General features: G+C 38.2%; 1 protein-coding gene across 1 annotated transcript in view; it reads right to left on the bottom strand.

Moving 5' to 3' along the window:
- LOC136866855 (dynein axonemal heavy chain 1-like) overlaps window positions 1–27,998 on the bottom strand; it is a 197,192-nt gene that overhangs the window by 71,149 nt on the left and 98,045 nt on the right. Inside the window, exons 13-16 of the mRNA XM_068226866.1 lie at window positions 26,273–26,477; window positions 21,382–21,479; window positions 18,599–18,712; window positions 15,517–15,772 (exon numbers count right to left, since the gene is read on the bottom strand). Coding sequence (XP_068082967.1) covers window positions 15,517–15,772; window positions 18,599–18,712; window positions 21,382–21,479; window positions 26,273–26,477 — 673 coding nt within the window. The remainder of the gene's footprint in view (window positions 1–15,516; window positions 15,773–18,598; window positions 18,713–21,381; window positions 21,480–26,272; window positions 26,478–27,998) is intronic.

Genomic DNA, 27,998 nt, shown 5'->3' on the forward strand with positions numbered 1-27,998 from the left:
TATCAAATAAAAATGAAGTTAGAGTTAAAAGGCAGCAAACTGGTGAAGTGGAAATTGGCAAACTTTTCTTCTTCTTCTTTTTTCTGCTAGTGGCTTTACGTCACACCGACACAAATAGGTCTTATGGCGACAACGGGATAGGAAAGGCCTATGAGTTGGAAGGAAGCGGCCATGGCCTTAATTAAGGTACAGCCCCAGCATTTGCCTGGTGTGAAAATGGGAAACCACGGAAAACTATCTTCAGGGCTGCCGACAGTGGGATTCAAACCCACTATCTCCCAGATGCAAGCTCACAGCTGTGCACCCCTAACTGCATGGCCAACTCACCCAGTAAAAAATTGATAAACTGCAGACTGCATTGTGAAGTACTTGATACAATGGTTTGACATATAACATACCATTTTTTTCAAACTAAATAATTTGGAATTTCTTTCTCTTCTGGATTTCGACTTGTTTGAAACATACATAGACTATTTTCCTGCTCGGCCATCCAAGTCCCTGGTTAAATCATGTGGCAGCTACTTCAACATCCTGGTACTCAAAACCGAGTTGTTGGCCATCTATCCATCAACAGAATTTAAAGTCCTGCATACTAGAACTTCATAAATACCTATTTAACATGTTCAGGATTAAATGTGGCATTACCTGAAGTAACCAAACTAAGTTCTTTAATTTTGACTGTTTCTGATACTAGCGCCTCTGTCGAATAATATTTCTCAACAGTGAATTGGATAAAAACTTATTTATGAAGTACTCAAGCACAAGAAAGGTAATTAAAATTGTCATTAATTTCAACTGAGAAGAACCTCCTGAAAAACTCTAGGAAGAATCCAGGGTTCCGTGATTCAGTTATAGACATTTTTGCCAGCAAAAATCACCAGATAAAGTTGTGTTACAACATGTAATATATGTAGCTGTACGGAGAGGATTGATTTGTGTAAGTTTAAAAATGCATGATTCTCTTTGAGCTTTGACGCCTATACATTGTTTTTATCCATGTTTCTACAAACTAGTGTGCTAACAAATTGATAATGTTCATGCACCACCACTGCCAGCAACAGACTTACGTAGTTATTGTGTGTGAATGTCCTACTTGCTCAAATCCATCAGTGATGACAGCAAGAAAGCAGAACTTGTAAAAGCTGTAACTGCTCATAAACTGAGGGCAAAAGCCTTCTACAAAAATGAAGGAAAAATCAGTCTGCAACTTTAAATTTTATTTTGATCTTTAGCAAGTTCAGCCTCTCCCTAAACTGTCAATCAATGAGACTTATTATTCATGATAGATTTCCTATTATTCTCTGTGCATAACTGATATAGAGAATATGACTCCTCACTTCTACTGCTGGATTGAAAACCAGGCTAACCATAGTGCAGTAGAAGTGGCTTCTGTCTAACTGATTTCCTTGGAAAACTCCAAATTGGCCCTTCCAAAATGGGTATAAATCTTTTCTGTGACGAATTAAAACCAGAACTTATGTCATCCATGCCCTTGGCTTCTGAAACATTCTCCCACTAACCCCAAGAGAATTTCAATGACATTTCCACAATTTTGTGTATCCAGCATGGTGTGGGTATTCATACCTTCCAGCAAATATAATGTTTGGGGTGACAGAAAAGGAATTTCAAAATATATCAGAAATGATGACTAGGGCCCGGATTATATAAAAATGTGTATGTGCACATGCAAATGCATATTTTGAATGTTAGTGCATGTACAGATATATTTTTCTTATGTGTGATCGATTATCTAAGATAGGGCCTCTCAAGGTGCATGCGCCCGGTGCATGCACTGTGCACGGTGCAAAAGACGACTTCGCTTGATTGACCAGAGTGCAGACCCCCACTCCTTGATTTGGAGCAATAGCGCTGTCTCTCTCTTTCCCCACGCCTGTCTCGCTCGCTCCCCCTGTCTCCCTCTTCCTCACTTGCTCCGCAGCGCTCCAAATCCGAGTCGAGTCGAGCCAATCTTAGCCGAGTAGCCCAGAGACGAAGCGTTGGTCCGAGCCAAGCAGGACCGATGTACTGTGCACAGGAACTCTGCGCCGCTGTCTGCATGCGTGAGATTTTTGGCGTTTGAGAGGCCCTGATCTAAGATTTGTGAACAAAATGAAAATATACTGAACTCTATATGTTGCACATCCCTTGGCAACACGAGAAGCCTTCCCTGATCAAGGAAAATACTTTTAGTGTCACAATACAAGCTGGTATACAGATAATGATCCTTTTCACAACAGCTGTTTCCTTCTTTCTGACATTCCTTCCCCCTTACAGTAGCATCCCAAGGTTTGCTCAAACAAGTGCATTCATCTGTTAACTTGCTCTTTGTCTATTGCAGAGTTTTTACCCAATTAAAATGTAAAAATGCCTAAAGATAAGAGCTCTTGGTCTTTTTAATTAAACTGTGGATATCAGGCAATAGTGACTATACAAGTGGTGGTGATGTAGTGTACTGTCAAGTGTGCAACAAGAGTGTAAAATGTGAAAAAATATTTTAAAATGAACAGCATTCTAAAACAACATCACATCTCAGATCAAAAGAACAGAGTAAGAATACACAACACTACTCTTAACCGACATGGAAACATGGCGTGATGTTAGTAAATTTTCCGCTGGTATTTGCAAACCTTTTGTATGAAGGTTGAATAATCCACATATATGCTTGTTTCTTGAAAAGTATTGTGCTAATCAAAGGATACCAGATGAATCTACCCTTAGGAAGAACTATTTACTTTCAGTGAATGTTTCTGTCATGGATTTGACACGATCTGACATAGGAGAGAACTGTGTCTGGATATCAGTAGATGAAACAACCAGTTCGTGTGGTCGGTACATTGCGAACTTCATAGTGGGTAAATTATGTCCAGAAGATCCTGGCAAACCTCATTTACTTTCATGCAAAGTGCTAGAAAAATCCAACCACGCTACAGTTGCAAGATTTGTAAGTGATTCCCTGCGACTTCTCTAGCCTAGTGAATCAGAGAGTGATTGTTAAAAAGTGCGGCTTTTAGTCACAGATGCAACTTCGTATATGATGAAAGCTGGTCAGTCCCTTCAAGTATTTTTTTCCAAATCACATCCATGTCCTATGTTTGGCCCACTGATGGCATCTATTGCAGAAAAGGTACATACCCTCTTTCCATCTGTCAACAAAGTAATTTCAAGTGGGAAAAATCTGTTCCTAAAAGCACCGGCTCATGTACAGTTGAACAAAACTCATCTGCCTCAGCTTTCTCTTCTTCCGGAACCTGTTCTCACAAGATGGGGAACTTGGTTATCCGCAATATTGTTCTTCCAGGAGAACTTTAACCAAGTGAAAGGTGTAGTTAAAAGTATTGAAGATAATCATACTGTGTGTGTTTGTGAAGCAATGTGCGCATTTTTATCTGAAACTGCATATAAATATATCAGTTTCGTCCATGTGCATTATTCGTCACTTTCAAAGGCGATTAAGGGCCTAGAAACTTGCAGTGCACCCCTACATGAATCCCTTCAATTAATTCAAAACACCCATTACTTCTCTAAATGGTGTCCGTGGTGAACCTGGAGAAAAAGGTAAAAGGAAACTCAGTGTTGTGTTGGACTCAAACCCAGGACTGAAGAAGATTCAATCTATAAGCAACTACATAAATGGAATCAGGCAGTCTTTTCCAGAAGAATGTTCCGAGCAGTCAGTGCCAGTGTACAAGTATTGCCCAGTTATGTCCATCGATGTAGAACAATCATTTTCAGCGTATAAATTATTTCTGTCCGACAACAGAAAGTCGCTGATCCCTGAAAACATTGAAAAAACTGTAGACAACCTACTGCCATGCATAATTTTGCAAGAAATGAAACATGTTAATCAATTTAACACTGAATTGAAATGAAATAATGCATTTGGTAAGTGTATTTTGTTTTATTTTTAGTGCATATTTTCAACATTTTTAATGCATATGTGCATGCATATTTTTGGAGTTTTTAGTGCATGTGAATCCAGGTCTTAATGATGACACTCGATGAATACCAATAGGGGTACAGGAATGTGGGCATGGTTCATGTTTTGGGCAATAAACAAATTATTAAGGATTTTAAATCTCTGTATAACTCGCTAAAGAAGCTGGATGGAATTTGGTACCAGTCTATGAAACAGGTGATGTTAAAGCCAGTGCATAAATTTAATGACCCAGGTAAAACATTCACATTGCTGCTCAAAAGGGGACATTCAACCAAAAACATTCATGATACAGACATTTTAAAACTTGTGCAGAGAATACAACCTGTCAAAAATAATGACGTAAGGAATGTACTAAAGCAGAGATTTGGTAACAAATGGAGAAGCAGTGATTCACTGCAATTCTGTTCAAGTATCATTGAACAGGTGGATGCAAACAATGATGATAATGCTGATGCTGACTTTGACATATGTGACTGCCTCAATGAAGAACGTGGATTTCAATTTTATTGTAGGAAAAAATATTAAGTTGTGTTGTTAATGTTAAGTTTAAAACTTCTGTAATTTAAAAAAGTAGGTAATCATGTACCTAGATGGACTTTTTTCATTTGATTGGAATTTTAATCATTAACATATCATCTTTAATTACTAATACATTTAATTCTGTATGCTCATTAAATAAATATTTAAACAGATGTCTTGATCAAAATGCAGTTTAAATCCATCAGTTTGGTGCAAAAAAGCATCTTGTCCATAAGTTTTTCTGGTATACTGACTACACATTATGACAGATGATTTATGTCTCCATTGTCAGAGCAATGCTAGGATGCACTCTTGAAAGCTACATTGTCCATTTTTTTCCTTTTTATGTTTGCTAGTATTGGCTTTTTCAGTTTGCTGTTGTTGGTTCTTCCCTAGTAATTTAACATCGCAGTAACACATTGAAAATTTTCAGCAACACGGGCATGGGAAAGGGCAAGAATTGGGAAGGTAGCAGCCATGGCTTTAATTAAGGTACGGCCCCAGCATTATGCCTGATGTGGAGATGGGAAACCATAGAAAACCACATTGAAAGCTGCTGACGGGATTCAAACCCACCACCTCCCAAATGTAAGCTAACAGCTAAACAACCCTAACCACACAGCCAGCTTGCTTGGTGGTTTTCTGAAGAAAAGTTAGTATTTGTGGACAAACTGCTTTTTGAAATGATGTTCTTTGTATATGGTATGATATGAGAGCAAGTGTGACTGTCAAAAATTAAAGGCAAATGTGTTTTCAATTCTGATACGTTCATCATAAAGTGTAATCTGAATTACAACTGTCCTGAATTCTATGACTTCCTTCTTTGACAGAGAGAGTGTTAAAACTTGAAAGCGATACATTCAAGACAGAAATATGAATAATAATTGATTCACTGATTGTCGAAAAATAACCAGGGTATGTTGGGTTTTTGTAATGTCGCCAAATGAAAATTACGAACATGAATAAGAAATATGCATGAATTTACACTCCTTGAAAACAAGATCAGGTTATTTCTTATTAACAGTTAGGCCTTATTTCCTTTGTTACATACTGAATCTGTAAATGTGCCTGGAGTTAATAAGCTATAGGCTTTATGGTCTGTACATAATTTATGTATTATGATGCATACAGATAACGCAAATGGCAGAAAACCTAAGTCCTCATTTCACTGGACCACTTTGAAGAATATACCGTGCTTAATGTGTCTGAAATTCTGATCATCCTAATACTGAGACCATTTACATTCATTTTCATGTAAAAGCACTCAATGTGCTGCAAATCACAAAAAAAAATTCTTGCTACTGGTATTTATATTTCATATCCACTGTTTATAACTGTAGCAGGCTATTTATTAATTTATAAGTTTATTGTAGTTTTCTGCATCCTTGTGGTCATCTGTAATTCCAGGATGATCAATAAAAATTGTGACTGGTCCACAATATCCAGGATATCTGACTCATCTAACTTAACTGAATATTGGAAATACAATACAACAACAACAAACTAGAAAGAACAAAGAATATAGCCACAGTAGTTACTCTCACCTATGAACTCAAAAAATGTACCCTAAATAACAAGGTTAATAGTAAAATCCAGTCAACAGAAATTAAATTCATCAGAACAATGAACGAAAAGATTAGGAAAGACAAGATTAGAAATGAAGCAAACAGGAAGGAGGCTGGCATCAAAATACTTGTTACAGAGCTTTTAGGAAGATGCAGGCTTCAATGGTTTGGACACGTTATGGGGATGGACAGAACAAGAACAGCAAGGAATTACTTTGACAGAGTTGTGAAAGGGGAGAGGCCAGTAGGGAGGCCAAGGAATTGATGGACAGACACAATGAAATCGGAGGTCAGCAAGAGGAATGTCAAGTGGGAGAATATAGAGAAACAGATTCTATACTTTGACAGGAAGAAGTGGTGAGCGCTTCTACATCACACCCGGGAAACGGGAGCTGAAAAATGATGATGATCATGTTGATGATGATGACAATGACAATGATAATGATGATTATGATGAACTTCAGTAGTAGGCTCCTGTAGGATAGAATCGAGGTTACTTCACTGAACTAATTGACAGAACATAAGAAAATTCAACTAGAATTCTTCAATAAATTTAAAAGGAGCAATTAATGAGGTAAATACATTTTGAAATGAAAGAAATTAAGCATTATCTAATAAGTCTGGATAAAACTGAGAGAATATAATAGGAACAGTAATACCAAATACGTACCAATTGTCATGGGACTCTGAGAAAAAGTTCAAAATCGAAGGGGTGGGGTAGTAATAACAAAAATGATTTTGATTAATACTTTTTTTAAAATTTCATTTTATTGTCTAAATAATATCACACATACATATACAGACAATGTACAGTTCCTAATTCTTGTAACTCTGCCAATAAATCATAGATCAGGTATTTCTAAACTGCAAATGTTACTTGTTTGTTAATACTTGTTCGCCTTAATAAGAGACTCAGTCCCACAGAAGAGGTTTTCTATGCGGTACTGATGAAATGATTCACCATTTGTTCTTACTGGCCCAGGTAGATCCATCATATGGCATACCATATGATCAAATATGACAAAAAGTAAGCGAAAACAGGTTATATACATAATGGTATTTATTATAACATGGTACAAATTTCATTCCATTATGATGTTCTCACTTTCACAAAGTAAGTGGTTACTAAATCCTTCTGTTCCATACAATATGTTCCATCTATTAAGATGATGTTTCTAAATTATCCATACATGTTTCGACTCATATGAGTCATCTTCAGTGTATATTTAAATTAAAATGTATGTTACATTTCAAAACAGGGTGGGAAATGGTAAATAAAAACGTAAACAGACTATGAGATGGGTTTAAAGTAATTGTTGAGGAATGTGAAAACAGGTTTGTACCAATAAAGGTGGTAAAGAATGGTAAAGACCCACTACATTATAGCAGAGAATTAAAGAAACTAAGAAGCAGGTGCAGGTTGGAAAGAAATAGAGTTAGAAATAGCTGAGGAAATAAGGAGAAATTTAAGGAACTTACTAGGAAATTGAATCTAGCAAAGAAGTCAGCTAAGGATAGCATGACGGCAAGCATAATTAGCAGTCATACAAATTTCAGTGAAAAATGGGAGGGTATGTATAGGTACTTTAAGGCAGAAACAGGTTCCAAGGAGGACATTCCAGGAATCATTAATGAACAAGGGGAGTGTTTATGCAAGGATCTTCAAAAGACAAAAGTATTCAGTCAGCACTATGTAAACATTGTTGGTTACAGCGATAATGTCCAGTGAGAGGAGGTGACTAATACTAAAGAAATATTTACATATGATAACGACATTTACAATAAGATACAAAAGTTGAAAGCTAGAAAAGTGGCTGGAATTGCAGGAGATATACACTGCAAGTTGCTTTACGTGCTCATTTAACCGTTCTCCGCTTTTCATAAACATTATAAGACTTTGCCTAACACTGTGTGTGCCATACTGCTGTTCAGAAAATTATGCACTGTTTCTTTTAAGTGACTTACATTTTACTTCTTCTGAATTTTACAGTGTCTACCCTCGTCATTTTTATATCGCCTCTTCTACTGATCCGGAGTGAACTTGATCTTTTATTTTCTTTTTCCTATGCATTGTTTTTCATGTTTTAATTGGCTGATGATGACCTGGACTAGGGTTGAAACCGGTACCACTTCTACTTATTATTAAATTATTTCTTATTCTTTTGTATTGAATAGGTTGAACCTCTTTATTTATTATTTCAATTTTAACTCCGGCACAGATAGGTCTTATGGCGACGAAGGGACATGAGTTATATATTAGATCAATAGATATAAGGTCCATATTTTTGGTAAGTATGAAGGCTAGGAGTGGGAAGGAAGCGGCCGTGGCCTTAATTAAGGTACAGCCCCAGCATTTTCCAGGGGTGAAAATGGGAAACCACGTAAAACCATCTTAGGGCTGCCGACAGTGGGGTTCGAACCTACTATCTCCTGAATACTGGATACTGGCCGCACTTAAGCGACTGCAGCTATCGAGGTCGGTCGGGAGATATACTGAAGACAATGGGTTGGGATATAGTTCCAAATCTGAAGTACTTATTTGGTTATTGTTTGCATGAAGGAGCTGTACCAAATGAATGGAGAGTTGCTATAGTAGCCCCTGTGTATAAAGGAGAGAGTGATAGGCATAAAGCTGAAAATTACAGGCCAGTCGGTTTGACATGCATTCCATATGAGCTTGGGGAAAGTATTCTTTCTGATTATATTAGACATGCTTGCAAAAGTAATAACTCATTCAATAGAAGGCACATCAGGTTTAGGAAAGGTTATTCCACTGAAGCTCACCTTGTAGGATTCCAGCAAGATATAGCAGATACCTTGGATTCAGGTCAAATGGATTGTATTGTGATTGACCGGTCTAAGGCATTTGATAGGGTGGACCATGGGAGACTACTGGCAAAAAATGAGTGAAATTGGACTAGACAATGACTGAATAGGTGGCTATATTTCTAGAAAATAGTTCTCAGAGAATTAGAGTAGGCGAAGCTTTATCTGACCCTGTAATAATTAAGAGAGGAATTCCTCAAGGCAGTATTAGTGGACCTTTATGTCCTCTTATATATATAAATGATATGAGTATAGAAGTGGAATCAGTTTAAGGCTTTTTGCAGATGATGTTATTCTGTAAAGAGTAATAAATAAGTTACAAGTTTGTGAACAACTGCAAAATGCCCTCGTTAATGTTCTGAGATAGACAGTACGCAATGGTATGATGGTGTTAAAAGTCAGGTTGTGAGTTTCACAAATAGGAAAAGTTCTCTTAGTGTTGATTACCATGTTAATGGAGTAAAAGTTACTTAAGGGAATCATTGTAAGTACCTATGTGTTAATATAAGGAAAGATCTTCATAGGGGGGAGGGGGGAGGGAATCACATAAATGGGATTGTAAGTAAAGGGTACAGATCTCTGTACGTGGTTATGAGGGTGTTTAGGGGTTGTAGTCAAAATGTAAAGGAGAGGGCATATATGTCTCTAGTAAGACCCCAACTAGAGTATGATTCCAGCGTATGGGCCCCTCACCAGGATTACTTCACTCAAGAGCTGGAAAAAATCCAAAGAAAAGCAGCTCGATTTGTTCTGGGTGATTTCCGACAAAAAAGTAGCGTTACAAAAACGTTGCAAAGTTTGGGCTGGGAAGAATTGGTAGAAAGGAGATAAGCTGCTCAACTAAGCAGTATGTTCCGATCTGTCAGTGGAGAGATGACTTGGAATGACATTAGTAGATAAATAAGTTTGAGTGGTAACTTTAAAAGTAGAAAACATCACAATTTGAAGATAAAATTGGAATTCAAGAGGACAAATTGGGGCCCATATTCATTTACAGGAAGGGGAATTAGGGACTGGAATTACTTACCAAGGGACATGTTCAATAAATTTCCAATTTCTTTGAAATCATTTAAGAAAAGGCTAGGAAAACAACAGATAGGGAATCTGCCACCTGGGCAACTGCCCTAAATGCAGATCAGGATTGATTGATTGATTGATTGATTGATTGATTTATTTATTTATTTATTTATTTATTTATTTATTTATTTATTTATTTATTTATTTATTTATTTATTTATTTATTTATTTATTTATTTATTTATTTATTTTTAATTGGTTTTTCGATGTAAGATTATTATAACTTAGTTGCTATTTTGTACTGCTGATATTAGCAAGTGCTGTCAAATGGAAGCATGTAAAATATATCTTACATAAGTTATCTGTTGGTTAAGGAGCCTTTGTCTCAACTATTACCCTGTGTTGGTGAGTAACTGCTCAGTTTCATCTGCTATTTAAGACAACCTAGCAATGAATGTTGATGCCCCCTACCGAGGTCTATATACACAGGTCAGAACATGAATGTTACTTATGGAGCCACCATTTAAGGACCCAATGTGGGTGATCCCTACAGCATTTCCAAGTTGCATATAGGCGAGTTTTGGTTTTAAAAAATGTATTTAAGAACACAAGAGCTGTTAAAATTACTTTTGTTTGCCTCGAACTACATGTAATTAATAGCTTTCCTATAACCTGCGAATTGTGATATAATAATAGGATATATATTTTTCCATCTATTAAGAACTTGGGTTGCATAAACTGTGAACAGCTGTAATGGAATTAAAACCAGACTATATTACAAAATTATCATAATATTTTTTTGAGCCAGTAGACATAATTTAGGGTACCTGAGCATGAACAAAGTAATATAATGATCAAAAAACTGTGGGTGGTTAAAATTAAATAACATGCTGGTACATGGGAGGAACCAAAATAAAAGGGTATGGAATCTGGCCGTAAATTGCTGTTAGGAAATTACCTCTGTTGATAGCCCTTTTCATGGCATGAAAATAATTATTATTACAATAAATATTACAGGTGGTAGTGGTGGTGATTATTGTTTTAAGAAGATGTACCACTAATAATACTACAGCCAGCAATTTAGGCTACATTCCTAGTAACAGGAAAACATGCAAATATTAGTAAACTGCAGTTCATTATAACAGAGTGTGCATCTCCGTAGCATAATGGTTAGTGTTATTAGATGCCATCCGTGGGACCTGGGTTCGATTCACGGTACTGCCATAAATTTAAGAATGGCAGGAGGGCTGGTAAGTGGTTGAAATGGTATATATAGCTCACCTCCATTGGGGGTCTGCTTGAAAAAGGAGCTGCACCACCTTGGGATGAGGACGTGAGTTTATAAAATAATAGTGTGGTATAAATTTTATATAACAATAAGAATTCAATAAGTTATGCAAATTTTCTGAGGTTGATTTAAAAGTGCCATTTTCATTTTAGACTGTTAGCACATTCTTCTTCTTCTTCTCCTTCTTCTTCTTCTTCTTCTTCTTCTTCTTCTTCTTCTTCTTCTTCTTCCTCCTGTACTATATTCTCATTGGATGTCAGCTGTTGGAGTATAAATTTATCATTTCAAATTATATGGCCAAACTACCCAAGTTTCTTCTTTTTGATGTTGTGCATGACCCTCTAGCTCTTTGTTCAGGCATTGGAGCACTTCAGCATTACACATTCTGTCAACCCATGATATTCTCAACAGGCATCAGTAGCACCACATCGCAAAGGATCGAAGTATTTTGGTGGTGTTCTCTGTTAGGGTCCAAGTCTCAGCACCGTAAGGTAAAGCAGAAAATATGTAACACCGAAGTAAGAAATCGTAAATAACCTGAAAGTTGAGGTTAATTGAATAGAGAGAGAGAGGGCACACACACTCTCTCTCTCTCTCTCTCTCTCTCTGGGTCATTATTCCCTTTTCAAGAAGATCACAGTACATAAAAATGTGCTTAAATTGTACACCCAGCTAAATGATTACTTTGCAGAGTTGTAATGAATGTGAAGGATGTAAAATCACTTTTAATATCTCCCAGGCAAATATTTAGTTAGAAATTATTTAAAATAATCAAAATAAAGATGTATGCTAAAATTTAAGGTGGATGTTAATGCCGTTAAAATTTTTTATTGATTTTTACAACCTTGTTTCAGCGGACACCTCTTGTAACAGACATTTTTTTACGGAACTGACAGTGTCTACAGAAGAGAGGTTCGACTGTACTTATCCTAGTTCTTGTTCTTTACGATCCTCTATTGGTCCATCAAATCAAGGATTTTGTCACTCATCCATGTGCTTTTTCTAACTCATTTGTCTTGCATTAGATAATGACTTCCTGTATCCAGTACAGTTGTTTTGAATTGACTACAAATGATCTCAGTGTCTTACGGCATTTCAGTCTGATTGGATAGCTGTTCACTTAGGTCTTTCAGCACTGTTCTCCTAATGTTTGCGTCTTGGAGTTTAGCAGTATAAAATTTAGAACTGACAAATGTTTTTATTTTTTAATCTTTAATTTCAGCTTAATTTTAGCGACCAATGGATTATGATGCAATGAAACATCAGCACCAGGATAAGTCCTCACTGACTTAATGCAGTTTCTGAATTTTTTTTTTTTTTTTAATGTTATCAGTCTGATTCCTCACAATCATTGATTCAGTTTCAGCATTTGATTTCCAGGTATACAGTCTCCATGCTGGTAACTTATAATGAAGGTATTTGTCACAACAAAGATCTCCTGTTGACAAAATTGAACAAACCTATCCCTGCAATAATTTCTCTCATCCAAGCCATAATAACCAATTATGTCCCCACACACACCTTTTCCCACTTTTGCATTGAAATCTTCCATTTAATATGGTTATTTCTGAATTTTTGGTTATTTTTGGGGCTTCATCAATGTCTCCATAAAATTTTCAATATCAGCATCAGTCCCATCACATGTCAAAGCATATACTTGTATGTATCAAAAGTTTTTGATTAAACTTGATCAATAAGTAACTCTGTCCGATAATAGAATGACTGCCTTGACTGCTGTGGCGAAGCTATTAGTTAATGAACAGGTAGGCAGGAAATCTTACCTTAAAATTTCTTATAGAGTAGTTCAAAACGTTTAGTTTTCTTGGTTGCAAAATGGTCAATCACATGGTCCTTCAATAGTTGATTACTCATCAATTCCTTCACAAGAATTTTCTCTACAGAAATGGAACTAAGACTGCTGAGTCTTTCATTGTCCATTGTATTATGCAAGCATGTTTTTATCCTCTTCAGAAAGCTTGCACTCTGCGTCCAGCCTGTCTCGGAACTCTAGCCCTCTAGATAAGCTCTATCATCTTATGTTTGATTTAATTTAAATTCTTTCTTTTGTTTTGGCCTTTGATTGATTTAAGTAACTTCCGTGGTAATGCAACAAAATGTGCATATCAGTTTCTCCCTTGACTTCCCTATTCACCAATTTGGGGTTTTCTGAATGACTGTGCCTCGACAGAGTCATAGCATCTTTGTTTTGGAGGCAATTCTCTACTTGTTCAGTATTTGTAACAAATGTAAATTTAACTTCCTTTTCTTGACTAACGATGTTACCAAACACATGTAAAGATTTGTTTTTTTGAGATTGCTTCCCATACGTCTGTTTCAATTTCTATGTAAAGTTTTAATCTCCTACCACTCAAGGAGCTTGAATATGTCATTGTTTTTTCTTAACTCTATGTGTTGTTTAACTTCAGTGTCCTTCATTTTTCTCCTAGATTTCATTTTTATTTTATTTTGTTCGTTTGATTTTGTATTCTCTTCCTTTGTTAATATATTGTTTCAAGGGTAATTGATGTGTGCCTCTCTTTCCCACAACACCATACGTTCCCATGGCCTCGTTAGGGTTCCTTCCATGTTTCCACTTCCTTCCGTAGTTGCCGTTTGGTAGACCTGTAAGTTAAAGTCTTCACATCTCAAACATGGCATTAATTTGGTTTTGATTTCATATTATTCCCCTTTTTTATTTGTTATTATTATTATTATTATTATTATTATTATTATTATTATTATTATTATTATTATTATTATTATTATTATTATATATAATTCACAACTTTACAATTGGGTTTATGAGCTTCTTCGGTACAATGTACATGGAAGAAGTACTATTTGGTACATACGCACATATGATTCATACATATCGGTATATACTTAACATTGTTGACAAATAGACTTGACAGATATTTATGAGATATTATTATTATTATTATTATTATTATTATTATTATTATTATTATTATTATTATTATTATTATTATTATTATTATTATTATTATTATTATTATTATTATTATTATTATTATTATTATTATTATTATTATTATTATTATTATTATTATTATTATTATTATTATTATTATTATTATTATTATTATTATTATTATTATTATTATTATTATTATTATTATTATGTGTAAGCACAACAAGTGCTACAAATTGTATTACAAACCTAAGCCTTCATATTTGTAATGCTGCTGTATCAGTCCAGTTTTTTTATTCGTACTTTTTCTTCTCATTTAAATTAAACAAAACATTTGCCTAGCCAGTGCTTTTTACTGCCGTGAAACTAAGTGGGTGAGGAAATAAAATAGACATTACAAAGTTTGTCACCTCATACAAGTGTTTCATTATTCTAACTAGAGCACTGCAAGATATTCGTAACTGATTGTGAAGAAGAGGAAAAACTTGGTGATTCACCGTAACAGTGAGTACAAAACTAGATTTTTTTAAAAACATTTGGAAACATTAGTTTTAAGTAACTGACAAATTATTCCATTATGTGTGCTATTCGAATAATTAGCCAGGTTGAGTTTTAGGGATATTTCTACAGTTTAATTTAACATAGTGACTTGAGGTTATCTCAAAATATATCCAGTTGTTTAGAAAATCCTGTGTTAGCTGTGTTAACTGGGTTAACATTAACACTTTAATGAACTGCTTGATTTCTAATTTTTGGAAATATGACATGATCATTATATTATTTGTAACCATTTTAAGAACAGAATCTTTGATAGTGAATTACAGAAGACCGAGCTCGATAGCTGCAGTCGCTTAAGTGCGGCCAGTATCCAGTATTCGGGAGACAGTAGGTTCGAACCCCACTGTCGGCAGCCCTGAAAATGGTTTTCCGTGGTTTCCCGTTTTCACACAAGGCAAATGCTGGGGCTGTACCTTAATTAAGGCCACAGCCGCTTCCTTCCCTCTCCTAGCCCTTCCCTATCCCATCGTCGCCATAAGACCTATCTGTGTCGGTGCGACGTAAAGCAACTAGAAAAAAAATAGAATTACAGAAGAGGAAAAACAAACTTTTGTGGTCAAAATCTCTGAATTAAAGGCTAAAACAAATCCATCCATTCTGGCCATAAAGTAGCCAACAGTTTCAGAGCAGCAAAGTGCTGCATTTAATGAAGCAAGTAAGAAATGCAACGAAAATAGGGGGGGTGGTTGCGTATCATCATCATCTAGGTAGGTAATGAAATGAAATAACATATCTTCTTTATAGCCGGAAAAGATCCTACGGGCGCCCATGTTGACAACTGCCCCAGCAGTCATGGTGTATAACTAGATTTTTGTAACAAATACTAAAATATATTGGGTATTATTCACCACAGCCATGTCAACATAAAATTTACCTGGGAACTGAGCTGCTCTGAGCTAAGTTTGAATGTTGTGGTTATTTTACCAGCCAGATCTTTGGCATCTGAGAACCCAAATGAGAACAGTGATATTTCAGCAATGAGGGCATAATTGGGAACCATCATTGCAACTGGCCGAAATAAAGCCTTCAAGTTGTCTGGTAGTTCTGTTCGTCCAGCATAGCCAGGATTCATTGTTATGAAAACAGCACAGGATTCCTTTAATACTATGTCAGCACCCTCAAAGATAAACCTGTTGATAAGAAAAATGAGTAATTTTTCAATATTACCATAAGTGCACAAAAGTACTGAGTTATGAAATGAGTTGATGACATTTAAGTCAATAGCCCTCAATACACAATGAATAGTCTAAAGATCTTATGATAACCTGTAATATCTACATCAATAAATGGTTTTGTGATGTCTTATTGCAAGAAGGAAGCAAGCCATGGTGTTTTATCACAGTCTGGAGTTGAAGAGAGAGAGACGTAGAAACACACTGCTAGGATCACTGACAGAGAACTTAAACCTAGTTTTCTCCTCAACAGTGCTGCATGAAGTGGCATGCTCTCATTTCCTCTCCCATAAACCAGTTTGAAAGATTTCGTAAAGAGTTTTCACAGATGGCTCACAAGCAGATGACACAGGAGCAGGCGCTGGAGTTTTCTGCCAATTATTCTCACAATATGCTCCAGTAACAGATATCATAACAACATTGATGGAGAAATAGAATCCATCTATCTTGCCTTACAAAATCTGATTTATAGAATCAATTCATTTCAAAAAACAGTCCTACTCATAGATTCACTAGCTGCCATACAAGCAGTATCCTCAAGTACCAAACCCCGCTCATAAAGAATTCATAACATTACAATCTACTAAAAAAATTAACAACTTTAAAGAGAAACATTACTTTATAATGGATCCCTGCACATGTAAGAGTAGAAGGCAATGAACTGGCAGATAAACTAGCAAAAAGAAAAAAGAAAAGATACTAGTACCTACATGAGAGTCTGACTCGTTGGCTGAACGGTCAGCGTACTGGCCTTCGGTTCAGAGGGTCCCGGGTTCGATTCCCGGGCGGGTCGGAGATTTTAACCTTCATTGGTTAATTCCAATGGCCTGGGGGCTGGGTATTTGTTCTGTCCCCAACATCCCTGCAACTCACACACCACACATAACACTATCCTCCACCACAATAACACGCAGTTACCTACACATGACAGATGCCGCCCACCCTCATCGGAGGGTCTGCCTTACAAGGGCTGCACTCGGCTAGAAATAGCCACACGAAATTATTATATACCTACATGAGAACCAAACCTCTGGCAGGTAACTCAATCGAGAAGACAATCACAAATAAAAACCTTGAAAATTGGAAGAAAGAAACTATCCAACTTACTACAATGAAGAAATGGAAAAAAGAAATGACCTATGGGACAAAAATAAAAGCAAGCCAAGAAAAGAAGTAATGGCAATCTTCAGATTGAAATCAGGACATGACTGCTTAACTGCACTTCTAGCTAGAATCAAAATATACCCGACGAAAAAGTGTACCATCTACAAAATTATGGGATAAGTGATAGATTCAAAATACCTGCTTCCGTGCATAGGACTCAACCCAACCCAACAAAAACAAGGAAATTTACCAGCCCTATACTGGACAGCCAGGACCAAGATGAAACAAGACTCTGTTCCATAAAACATCTGTACATTATTAATGTTATTTGTATATTACTGTTGTTTAGAGATATCAATTTTGTACTGGAGTTACTTCCCAATAAAGCCATAGGTTACAACAACATTTGATAGACACTGATCAGCACCATAATGAATATGATACGGGTCACCTGCAGGAAACAGAACTGGGCCTCCTCAAAGAAACTGTATAAAACTTGTCAATAACACACATCAATTTAATTACAGCAGATACAACCCTAACTTTAATGCAATCTACATCATTTTAATATATATATATATATATATATATATATATAATACAAAGGCCTTACTGTATAATTAAAACTATAAAAGTAATTCATTTATTTCTACATTTTATTTTTATAATTAAGTATTTTGTAGGGATTGAAATACAACAATTTTATATTTTTAAACATGACTGTACTCACATTAGAATCTAGATAAACTCGACCATGTAGCATGCTTTCTAGGATGCAATGGCACTGATGACTATGACATCAGTGAATGTTGCATTCATTGCCGAGGAGGCTGAGTTACCTGAGTCTGTCTTGGATCATAAAATTTCATACGTAGCCTTTATTAAGTTTAATTTTGGAAAGTTTGGAAAATGATCGCTTTGCAGAAGAAACAGTTAACAAGTATAATTAGGTTGAAAATATGATATTTTGGTACCAATTTTCATTGGTTTATCATAAAATAACTTGGCGCAGTAATTTTGAGAGAGCGTGCCACTCTCCATAAGAAAAATGGCTCTGCTATACTCAACACAATAACTGCAGCAAAATACAACTACCTGGGAATTACTCTACTTATGAATTGTAGAAACAATCTACTGAGCGAGTTGGGCATGCAGTTAGGGTCATGCAGCAATGAGCTTGCAGTCGGGAGATAGTGGGTTTGAGCCCCACTGTTGGCAGCCCTGAAGACGGTTTTCCGTGGTTTCCCATTTTCACACCAGGCAAATGCTGGGGCTGTACCTTAATTAAGGCTGTGGCTGCTTCCTTCCAACTCCTAGGCCTTTCCTATCCCATCGTTGCCATGTGTCGGTGCAACGTAAAGCCACTAGCAAAAAAATATATATATTATTTCTGTGACTTTTCAAGAAATGCAAGATTTTTCCTGTACTACTGAGATGATTTGGAAGATTTTGGTACAAACCACAACTTTTAACCCCCCTGATTTAAGAGCTTGAGTTTTGCGAAACCCCATCTGGTTTAAGAGCTTGAGTTTTGTGAATCAAACACATTAGGATTTTATATATATATATCTTGGCATTCAGACTTCATGAGTTTTAGGATCCCTCCCCTAGACCATGGCAGGTGTAAATATGAAAATGGATACTTTCCTTAATTAAAGAATACCAATAAAAATTAGTTACCTGTCTAATCGTGCCATCTGTGCTTTCTGAATGGTTGTAATTTGCTGAGCCACTACTGATAGTACTTCTATATCAATACGATTGAATTCATCAAAGCAGGCCCAAGCTCCAGAACTGGAAACACAGAAGTTAATTAATGAACTATAAAATGGCCATCAACTAGCTTACTCTGAATTAAGTGTGACATTACATTATATTTCAGAGAGGTCATGTAGTAGTAGTAGGAGGAGGAGGAGGAGGACAAATGAAAGGAGGAAGATGAATATTATGGTGCTTGAGAACACTGAAGCTGGTAAAAGTAAGTAAAAAGATATAAAATGCAGTGTTCTGGTTATTCAGTTTCCCATAATTTCTTATTTCGATTATACATTGTCCCTTTCCTCTGAAACCAACCGACCGACCGACCAACCAATTGAACTTACTTTTTTCTGTATGCTTCTGTGCATATAAAACAGTCTGAATTGTTTAGAATGTTGAAAACTGAAAATTGATTTACTTTTTATTTTTAACATAATAGTCATCCAAATTTGTAAAAAAAAAAAGATTATTTTTTAAAAATTTGTTTATGTCTTAGGTATATTCATATAAAAAAGTTAACCATAGTCACTTACTGGTTTCTGAGAAAAGGTACATTGTAAGGGCATAAGTGTAAAAACTGTTGTTTGTCTGTCCATGAACCACTGTTCTCTCATGAACTTCTCCCAATCTGTCCCGTCTCCTCGACATCTTTCTTCACCAGATCTGTCCATTTTCCTCTAGGTCTGCCCACTGGTCTTTTTCCTTTTACTTCTTTTTCATATTCTCTTCTTGCAGTCCCGCTTGCACTCACCCTTCTTACATGGCCAAACCACTTCAGTCTTGCTTTTTGAATTCTCTGTAGCAGCAAGTCCAGGAGGCACGCCCCGGAAGACAGCGATACGTAGTCGAGAAACCTCTTTAGAATGTCCTGCCAACGAAGAGGTTGGTCACACACTCCGCATGACCACTGGATCCGCAGATATATCAATTCTCCGAGCCCTCAACGAGATTCATTCTGCATTGAAGGACCTGACTTTGCAGCAGACAGCTTTCAACGAACGGTTGCAACAATTGGAAAGCTATGAGGATACCGATCACTCCCACAAGACGACAGTCATGGAACATCAGCAGTCGGAGCACCCACCTCAGAACCCGCAGCAGCCAGCTTCTCCTTCAGTCTGGCGCCAGCTTCGCCCAGCCGAACTAGCTACGGGATGGACCGATCCCGACCCGAACCGGGTCCTTCAGTTGGCAGGCTTTCTTCAGCAACAGCTCCAGTTGATGCCATCAGGGTGGGATCGCCACGACATCGAATCAGTGTTGTGAGGCCTATCGGCCTGGGACACGCTGGACAACGCGCAGCGAGCTTACTTCGCCACTCACGCCAATTTACTGTACGTTGCAGTAAGTCGCGGGTGGTCACAAGCGATCCAGCTCGACCAGGCCACGTCCGAGACTCTGGCATGGGTACCAGACGAATTTTCCTTTCAGCAGGTGCCTCGCTCAACACCGGTTAGCCGCGGTCGAGCCAGAGGACGGGGCCGCGGCACACGGGGAGCGAAGGCAACTACCGCAGCAACATAACTCGGCGAGGGAGGAGGAGATGTGCCCGACGGGACAACAGGACCCCGTCCCCATCACCGGCCGGGCCTCTCCACCAGTCACTAACTGGATTGCCACCTTTAGCGGCCGACCTTCTTCCCAAGCAGAACCAGCCGATTCGCAACATTGACATTCAGCGACCCCCTATTACCCGGGGGCCAGGGACCAGAACACCATTTCGTCTGTGACCTTTGGATGTTTTCTTATTTTCTTTTTATTATCTGTTGTTATTTCTTTTATTATGCTAATTTTTGCCTTTCGGCCACGTTCTGTATAATTTATGTATGTTTTAATATAATAATAAAGCACGGGCAGAGTAAGCATCACTTGCTCTGTTGCCTTTTTACCTTCTCTGGCTTGCAGGCTGCGCCTAGTGCTTTTCCGTTTACACGCATGCCATCTCAGGCTATAAAAGGCGGGTAGACAGAGAGCACTGGGACAGTCATGAGCCAGGGAAGGTAGAAGCCACTAAGTATATCTTGAACCAAAATTTACCTCCTACATTGTCATAACATAAAAATGCTCGCCGGGTGGCCATGATCGTTAAAGGCGCTGAAGTCTAAATGGTCTGACACTGAGGTGAGCCGGTTCGAGTCCCGTTGGTTGAAAAAATTTTCACCATCAGAATGTTGGCCGGCAGGGTAGGGGAGGTGGTGGTATACAATTTCTAATCACTAGATTGCATGCCAAAAGCCTGGATTAAATTCCAAACCTCTCCACAGTACTCACATGGAGTGAGGGCATATGACGCTGTTGATGGTGATCCGTCCATCAGATGGGGACGTTAAGCCTTGAGCAGACCCCTTGGTGCTATTCAACAGGAGTGGGCTATGTGCCGGCACTGGGTTTCACCCTCTCCCTACTATCATATATCACGTCATACATTTCGTCTCATTAACTCCTCTGATGAGGTTGACGTCACGAAGGGCATCCGGTCATAAAAACCCACCACGACAGATTCATCTCACCTCATACACGACCCCGTAGAGAAACGGAACAAGGGTTGGACAAACGCTTGTCATAACATAAAAATAAAAACTCATCCTCACACCTTTTAAGAGTTAAAGATTTAATCAACTTCAAACTACTACAGCTAAAGAAATGTAAAAGGGCAATAATAAACTCTCCGTAAGGATATATTTAAAGAGCATGTCATTAATTACCTGGCTAATCCTTTAAAGAATTTTCCCATGGCCATGAAGTCCAACTGGTCTGAACAATTAAAAACCACACACTGAACAGCAAAAGCTTTTCCCAAGTCCTGAAAACCAAAACCAAAATTTGATGCAAAAATAAATCAATCATCAATCAAACCATAGCTTTTTATAGAGCCTGACTGGATTCACAACATAACCAAAGGTTATGTAATTACACGGAAAACAATGGGAGGGCTATAATGAGGCATACTAGGTAAGACAAATCGAGTTTCCCATTGTTTTCCTGAATATTCTTAGTTTGAAATGCAATTTGAAAATAAGCATTAACAATATATGCCAAAAATGTAAATATTTTGAAATATTTTTTAAAATGATTCATTAAAATATAGAAAGTTGTCAATATATGAAGACTTTAAGATAACACTATTTACAAGTATAAAGTTACCCAATGTATTCAGACAGGGCCCAAAGCCAGTTTACCAAATACAGTACTGCACCAACACTTTTGTAATTATATTTCTCTTCCTTCTCATCTGTTCATTTAATTTGGATATTTTTATAATTAAAAAAAAAAAAAATTTACAGCCAATATTTAAACATGAAGCAAACATTAACTGCATTAATTTGTCACCAAAAAAATTCTGTTAACTGACCCATGTAGTGTATCAGAAGAAGTTATCCCATACTGTACACAGTATAAGTATGTCTCAAAGATTTCTAGTCACCAACATGTAAAAAAAAAAAAAACTACTACTTTACCATCAAGTAAGCCTAACAAGCCAAGAGATACAGAAATCAGAATGTGGAATGAGATGAATATAACAGAATAGAATACTCCCATCCCCTAGTTCTGGATCATCCTAAATAGATCTCTTTGTATGTAACAACTCCTGAAGTGGGTTCACATTCTCTATGTTGCACCATGTGCCAGTGGAGTATATCAGACAGCTTTTCAATCAAAGCTGGTTTCAGCCTTGTCACCTCTACTCTCTATCTGTGTAATGAATCACTCGAGACCTACCTCGGAACTTAATCTATGCAGATGATGCCATGCTTGCCAGTACCACCAAACATGATCTGCAACACCAGGTCCAAGACTGGAATGATGCACTCAGCAGATTTGGTCTTTATCTTAATATCAAGAGTGACTGTGATATTGAAGTCAATGGTGAAAACCTACCGAAGACCGATATTTTCCATTACTTAGGATCTCATTTATGTAGTAACATCAACAATAATGCTAAAGTGCGAGCAAGGATAAATGCTGGATGAGTGTGACAGACGGAGGTAACGGAAGTACTCTGTGACAAGAGAATGCCGATATGCCTAAAGTTGAAAATATACCATACAGTTGTCTGTCCATTCGCATTCTGTGGAGTTGAATGCTGGCCTGTTATAAGATGAGTAGAACACCGGATTGAGCCAGGATCGAACCTGCCAAGTTGGGGTCAGAAAGCCAGCGCCTCAACTGTCTGGGGAAAATAGTTTCTACAATACAGTACAGTACGTACTGTAATTTGAAATGTCCATTCTTTAGCAGTTACATTGGTTGATGGGAATCTCTTGCCTTGAGCACATTAAAAATGATGCTATTCAGAGAAAGATTGGCATTGCCCAAATAAATGAGAAAATATGTTGGAGATGTTTCCATTAGTATGGCCACATCATGTGCACAGCAACTCACACCATTGCCAATACTGCCTACCACCTCAAAGTCAGCAGAACTCTACCAATTGGAAGGCCAAAGCAACGATAGCAGGATGCCATTAACGCCAACACAAGAGCATTCCATGTGCAGTGTAATAATGTTTTCAATTGCAATAAATGGCGTTCTTTGATCCATCAAGAGGGCCCAGCACCAGCAGGGTGTATGAACAGAAGAAGAAGAAGAAGAAGAAGAAGAAGAAGAAAGTTATCAGGGTATTTAGAAGTTGTTGTAAGGATGTAAAGGAGAGGGAATATAAGTTGCAGAAATTTATCAATTACAGCATGGTTCCAGTGTATGGGACTCCTAGTCAGGATGGGTTTTTTTTTTTTTTTTTTTGCTAGTGGCTTTACGTCGCACTGACACTGATAGGTCTTATGGCAGTCAGGATTATTAGTCAGGAACTGTAAAAGATAAAGCGTCATGATTTATTCTCGGTGTTTTTCGGTGAAAGAGTAATGTTGTGAAAATTTTACAAGCTTTGGGCTGGGAAGACTTCGGAGTAAGGAGATGAGCTGCTTGATTAAGCAGAATGTTAAGAACTAGTGTTAGGTTTAATGGTCCACCCAATCAACTTTACAAGTGAAAACTATTTAATATTAAAATATATGAAACATACTTTGGAACATTTCATCTTATTTTAAGACTTCTTCAGCCATAACGTCTCATAATAGATAACGATACTCATTGTTGTTGTCTGATAATTTTAAAAATGGAGGAACCCATGTCCTTTAAGAACTGTTTGAGAATACACTAAAGACAATAAATAATACACTGACTGACAGAGCAAATGCAACACCAAGAAGGAGTGGTTGGAAAGGGATGAAAGTTGGGGACAAAACAGAGACGGCACGGACGAATAATTGATGTTTATTTTAAACCGATATGCAGGTTACACAATGCGCACGGCATCGACTCAGTAGGATGTAGGACCACCGCGAGCGGCGATGCACGCAGAAACACGTCGAGGTACAGAGTCAATAAGAGTGCGGATGGTGTCCTGAGGGATGGTTTTCCATTCTCTGTCAACCATTTGCCACAGTTGGTCGTCCGTACGAGGCTGGGGCAGAGTTTGCAAACGGCGTCCAATGAGATCCCACACGTGTTCGATTGGTGAGAGATCCGGAGAGTACGCTGGCCACGGAAGCATCTGTACACCTCGTAGAGCCTGTTGGGAGATGCGAGCAGTGTGTGGGCGGGCATTATCCTGCTGAAACAGAGCATTGGGCAGCCCCTGAAGGTACGGGAGTGCCACCGGCCGCAGCACATGCTGCACGTAGCGGTGGGCATTTAACGTGCCTTGAATATGCACTAGAGGTGATGTGGAATCATATGCAATAGCGCCCCAAACCATGATGCCGCGTTGTCTAGCGGTAGGGCGCTCCACAGTTACTGCCGGATTTCACCTTTCTCCACGCTGACGCCACACTCGTCTGCGGTGACTATCACTGACAGAACAGAAGCATGACTCATCGGAGAACACGACGTTCCGCCATTCCCTCATCCAAGTCGCTCTAGCCTGGCACCATGCCAGGCGTGCACGTCTATGCTCTGGAGTCAATGGTAGTCTTCTGAGCGGACGCCGGCCGGGAGTGCAGGCCTCCTTCAACCAATCGACGGGAAATTGTTCTGGTCGATATTGGAACAGCCAGGGTGTCTTGCACATGCTGAAGAATGGCGGTTGACGTGGCGTGCGGGGCTGCCACCGCTTGGCGGCGGATGCGCCGATCCTTGCGTGCTGACGTCACTCGGGCTGCGCCTGGACCCCTCGCACGTGCCACATGTCCCTACGCCAACCATCTTCGCCACAGGCGCTGCACCGTGGACACATCCCTATGGGTATCGGCTGCGATTTGACGAAGCGACCAACCTGCCCTTCTCAGCCCGATCACCATACCCCTCGTAAAGTCGTCTCTCTGCTGGAAATGCCTCCGTTGATGGCGGCCTGGCATTCTTAGCTATACACGTGTCCTGTGGCACACGACAACACGTTCTACAATAACTGTCAGCTGAGAAATCATGGTACGAAGTGGGCCATTCGCCAACGCCGTGTCCCATTTATCGTTCGCTACGTGCGCAGTACAGCGGTGCATTTCACATCATGAGCATACCTCAGTGACGTCAGTCTACCCTGCAATTGGCATAAAGTTCTGACCACTCCTTCTTGGTGTTGCATTTGCTCTGTCAGTCAGTGTATTTACATAGAATTGTCCATCACTTCTTATAAAAAAAAATATCTTCAATGTTAAAATTTGAATGATATTTCATAAAAATGGCATGCAGTGCTGGTAGCTGGTAGCTTCAGTGTACTGACTGAGGGAGATTTGAATTCTGGTCTCAGAATATGAAAATGGAATCATATCCACATCAGAATACTTAAAAACTTTAATTCTTATGAAAATTCCTTTCAAAAAATAAGCTATTTCTGGTAGAAGGAATCTAATGCTTCTGAGATAGCCTGTCATATGGCAAAGTTCTGCACTGCATGACCACCATAATGATAGCTTAATTCTTATGAATATTCCCTTCAAAAGGCAAGGTCTGGAAAGAAAGAGATATATGATTAATGGCTTTAAGACCCTCGGAAATTTAAGAAATGAGTTTCTGTCACAAATGCATGATGTGAAAGCATACCATCAAAGTTGGTGAAACTCCCTATAGCTGGTTCACATCTCTGCCTTGCTTTGACTTGCATAATATAATAATACGATACCCTTATCCCTTTTCTCTACAGGGTAGAGTATGAAGTGAGATGAATCTTCGTTGCAAGTTTTTACGACCATATGCCTTTCCTGATATTGACCTCATCAGAGGAATTAATGAGATGAAACGAATCACGTGATATGAGTAACTAAAATGGATTATATTTACTGTATATGTAGGCCTAAAAGTTGTGTTCACCATTTATTGACTTTTTACATTTGGAAATACTGCCTTCCAAAGAAATAGCTAGTATAACTCAAATACATTCATAGGTTTGTTAAAGAGCCGAGTAGAATGTTTATATGGACAATTTATAGCTTTTCATAGCCTAAAAGTCAAGTGTTCACTGCACAAAATTTGAGGTTATCGCATATTGGACACACCTTTACTTTTTTGGCTATAAAAATGGGGAAAAGGGGGTCTAATATGCGAATAAATACAATAATTTTACCTTGACTTACACAGACCATGATAGTAATTTGAACTCACCTTAGTTGTTTCTGTCTTTCCAGTACCAGCAGGACCTGCAGGAGCACCTCCAAACTTGAGATGGAGTGCCCCTGTCAAAGTTAGATAGCAACGGTCAGTAAGAGGCGTGATCACTAAACGTCCGCTATTGCCAAGGTATTCATAACCATATGGGAACTCTGCATTCACAGCTCTGATTTTTAACTGCTCCTCAATAGAGTAGTACCTTTAAAGTCAAAACATGACATCCTTACAAGTGACTATAAGTTTATGGAAAGATATCCTAAGGAAAAATAAATGTACAGCGCCTTTTACAGTCTTTTGGACAAGGCACAGAAGTGCTGCACTAACTGACTGCCATATAATGTCTCACCACACCAAAAGGATAACAAAACTGTAAAACTGTTCATAACAGAGAAAACAGAAGAAACAAATTCTCACTATAAAAAAGGCAGTATTAAATGGAAAGTTCAAGTAAGGTAAATCAGGAAAGAAAACAGAATTTATAGGATTAGTGTTCAGGTAGATCATCATTATCATCATCATCATCATCATCATCATTGTTGGATGCACTTGTGAACAGTTGGCTGTTGAGATGGTGGTGGTGGTGATTATTGTTTTAAGAGGAAGTACAACTAGGCAACCATCCTCTATATAACACTAATCAGAGGGAAAAATGGAAGGAATCTGACACTTCGAAAACTGAAGATACCGGTCAAAGAAAGACAAGGGCCACGAAGGGCATGAAAATGAAAGACTCCCTAGCCCTCGCAAACCTAATAGCGTCAGGGTCGGAAAAGAACAAGAGTTGACCAAGGAAGGTCGGATAGGATAGATGAAAGTGAGGAGCCTGGCACAAGTAAGTGGAAGCAATACCAGGATTTGGCTAAGGGCCCCATGGTCACCAACCCACGCTCCAAAGTTCAGAGCCCCCGAGGCCCCTTTTAGTCGCCTCTTACGACAGGCAGGGGATACCATGGGTGTTATTCTACCGCCCCCACCCACAGGAGGATGGCTGTTGAGAGAGCTCTTGCATTATTGTAGTGATAAAGTAGTTAAAACCTATTGAAATTACTTAATTTTGTGTGTGTGTGATTCATTTAGTGCTGCACTAATTGGGACCAGAGTCTGTTCGGATTATGAAATTTTTGGATTAACCGGAAAATATTGTCTAATAATAATAATGTTATTGTTTTTACGTCCCTCTAACTACTTTTACAATTCCGGAGATGCCTATGTGCCAGAATTTTCTCCCGCAGTAGTTCTTTTATGTGCCAGTAAATCTATTTACATGAGGCTGTCGTATTTTAGCATCTTCAAATACCACTGGACTGAGCCAGGATCGAACCTGCCAAGTTGGGGTCAGAAGGCCAGCGCCTCAACTGTCTGGGGAAAATAGTTTCTACAATACAGTACAGTATGTACTGTAGTTTGAAATGTCCATTCTTTAGCAGTTACATTAATAAAATACTGTATAAAATTACAGTAGGATAGTTAAGAACCCGTAGAGGAGAAAACGACAATGAAAATCACATTAGCGAGTGGATGGAAGCTGACTGTCATCAATTACAAACAAACCAAGAAATTGTAGCTATGGTGGAGAAAGAATCTGGAGTTGATGAGGAACAGAGTGATGATGACGAAGACCACAATGAACAACCAGTGTCACATTCAGGTGCCGCGGTCGCCTTAGAACTTGCCGTACGCTACGTCGAGCAACACTTCGCTGCTATGCCCACTGATGTGA

The sequence above is a fragment of the Anabrus simplex genome, chromosome 3 (genome assembly GCF_040414725.1).
Source record: "Anabrus simplex isolate iqAnaSimp1 chromosome 3, ASM4041472v1, whole genome shotgun sequence".
Classification (NCBI taxonomy): Eukaryota; Metazoa; Arthropoda; class Insecta; order Orthoptera; family Tettigoniidae; genus Anabrus; species Anabrus simplex.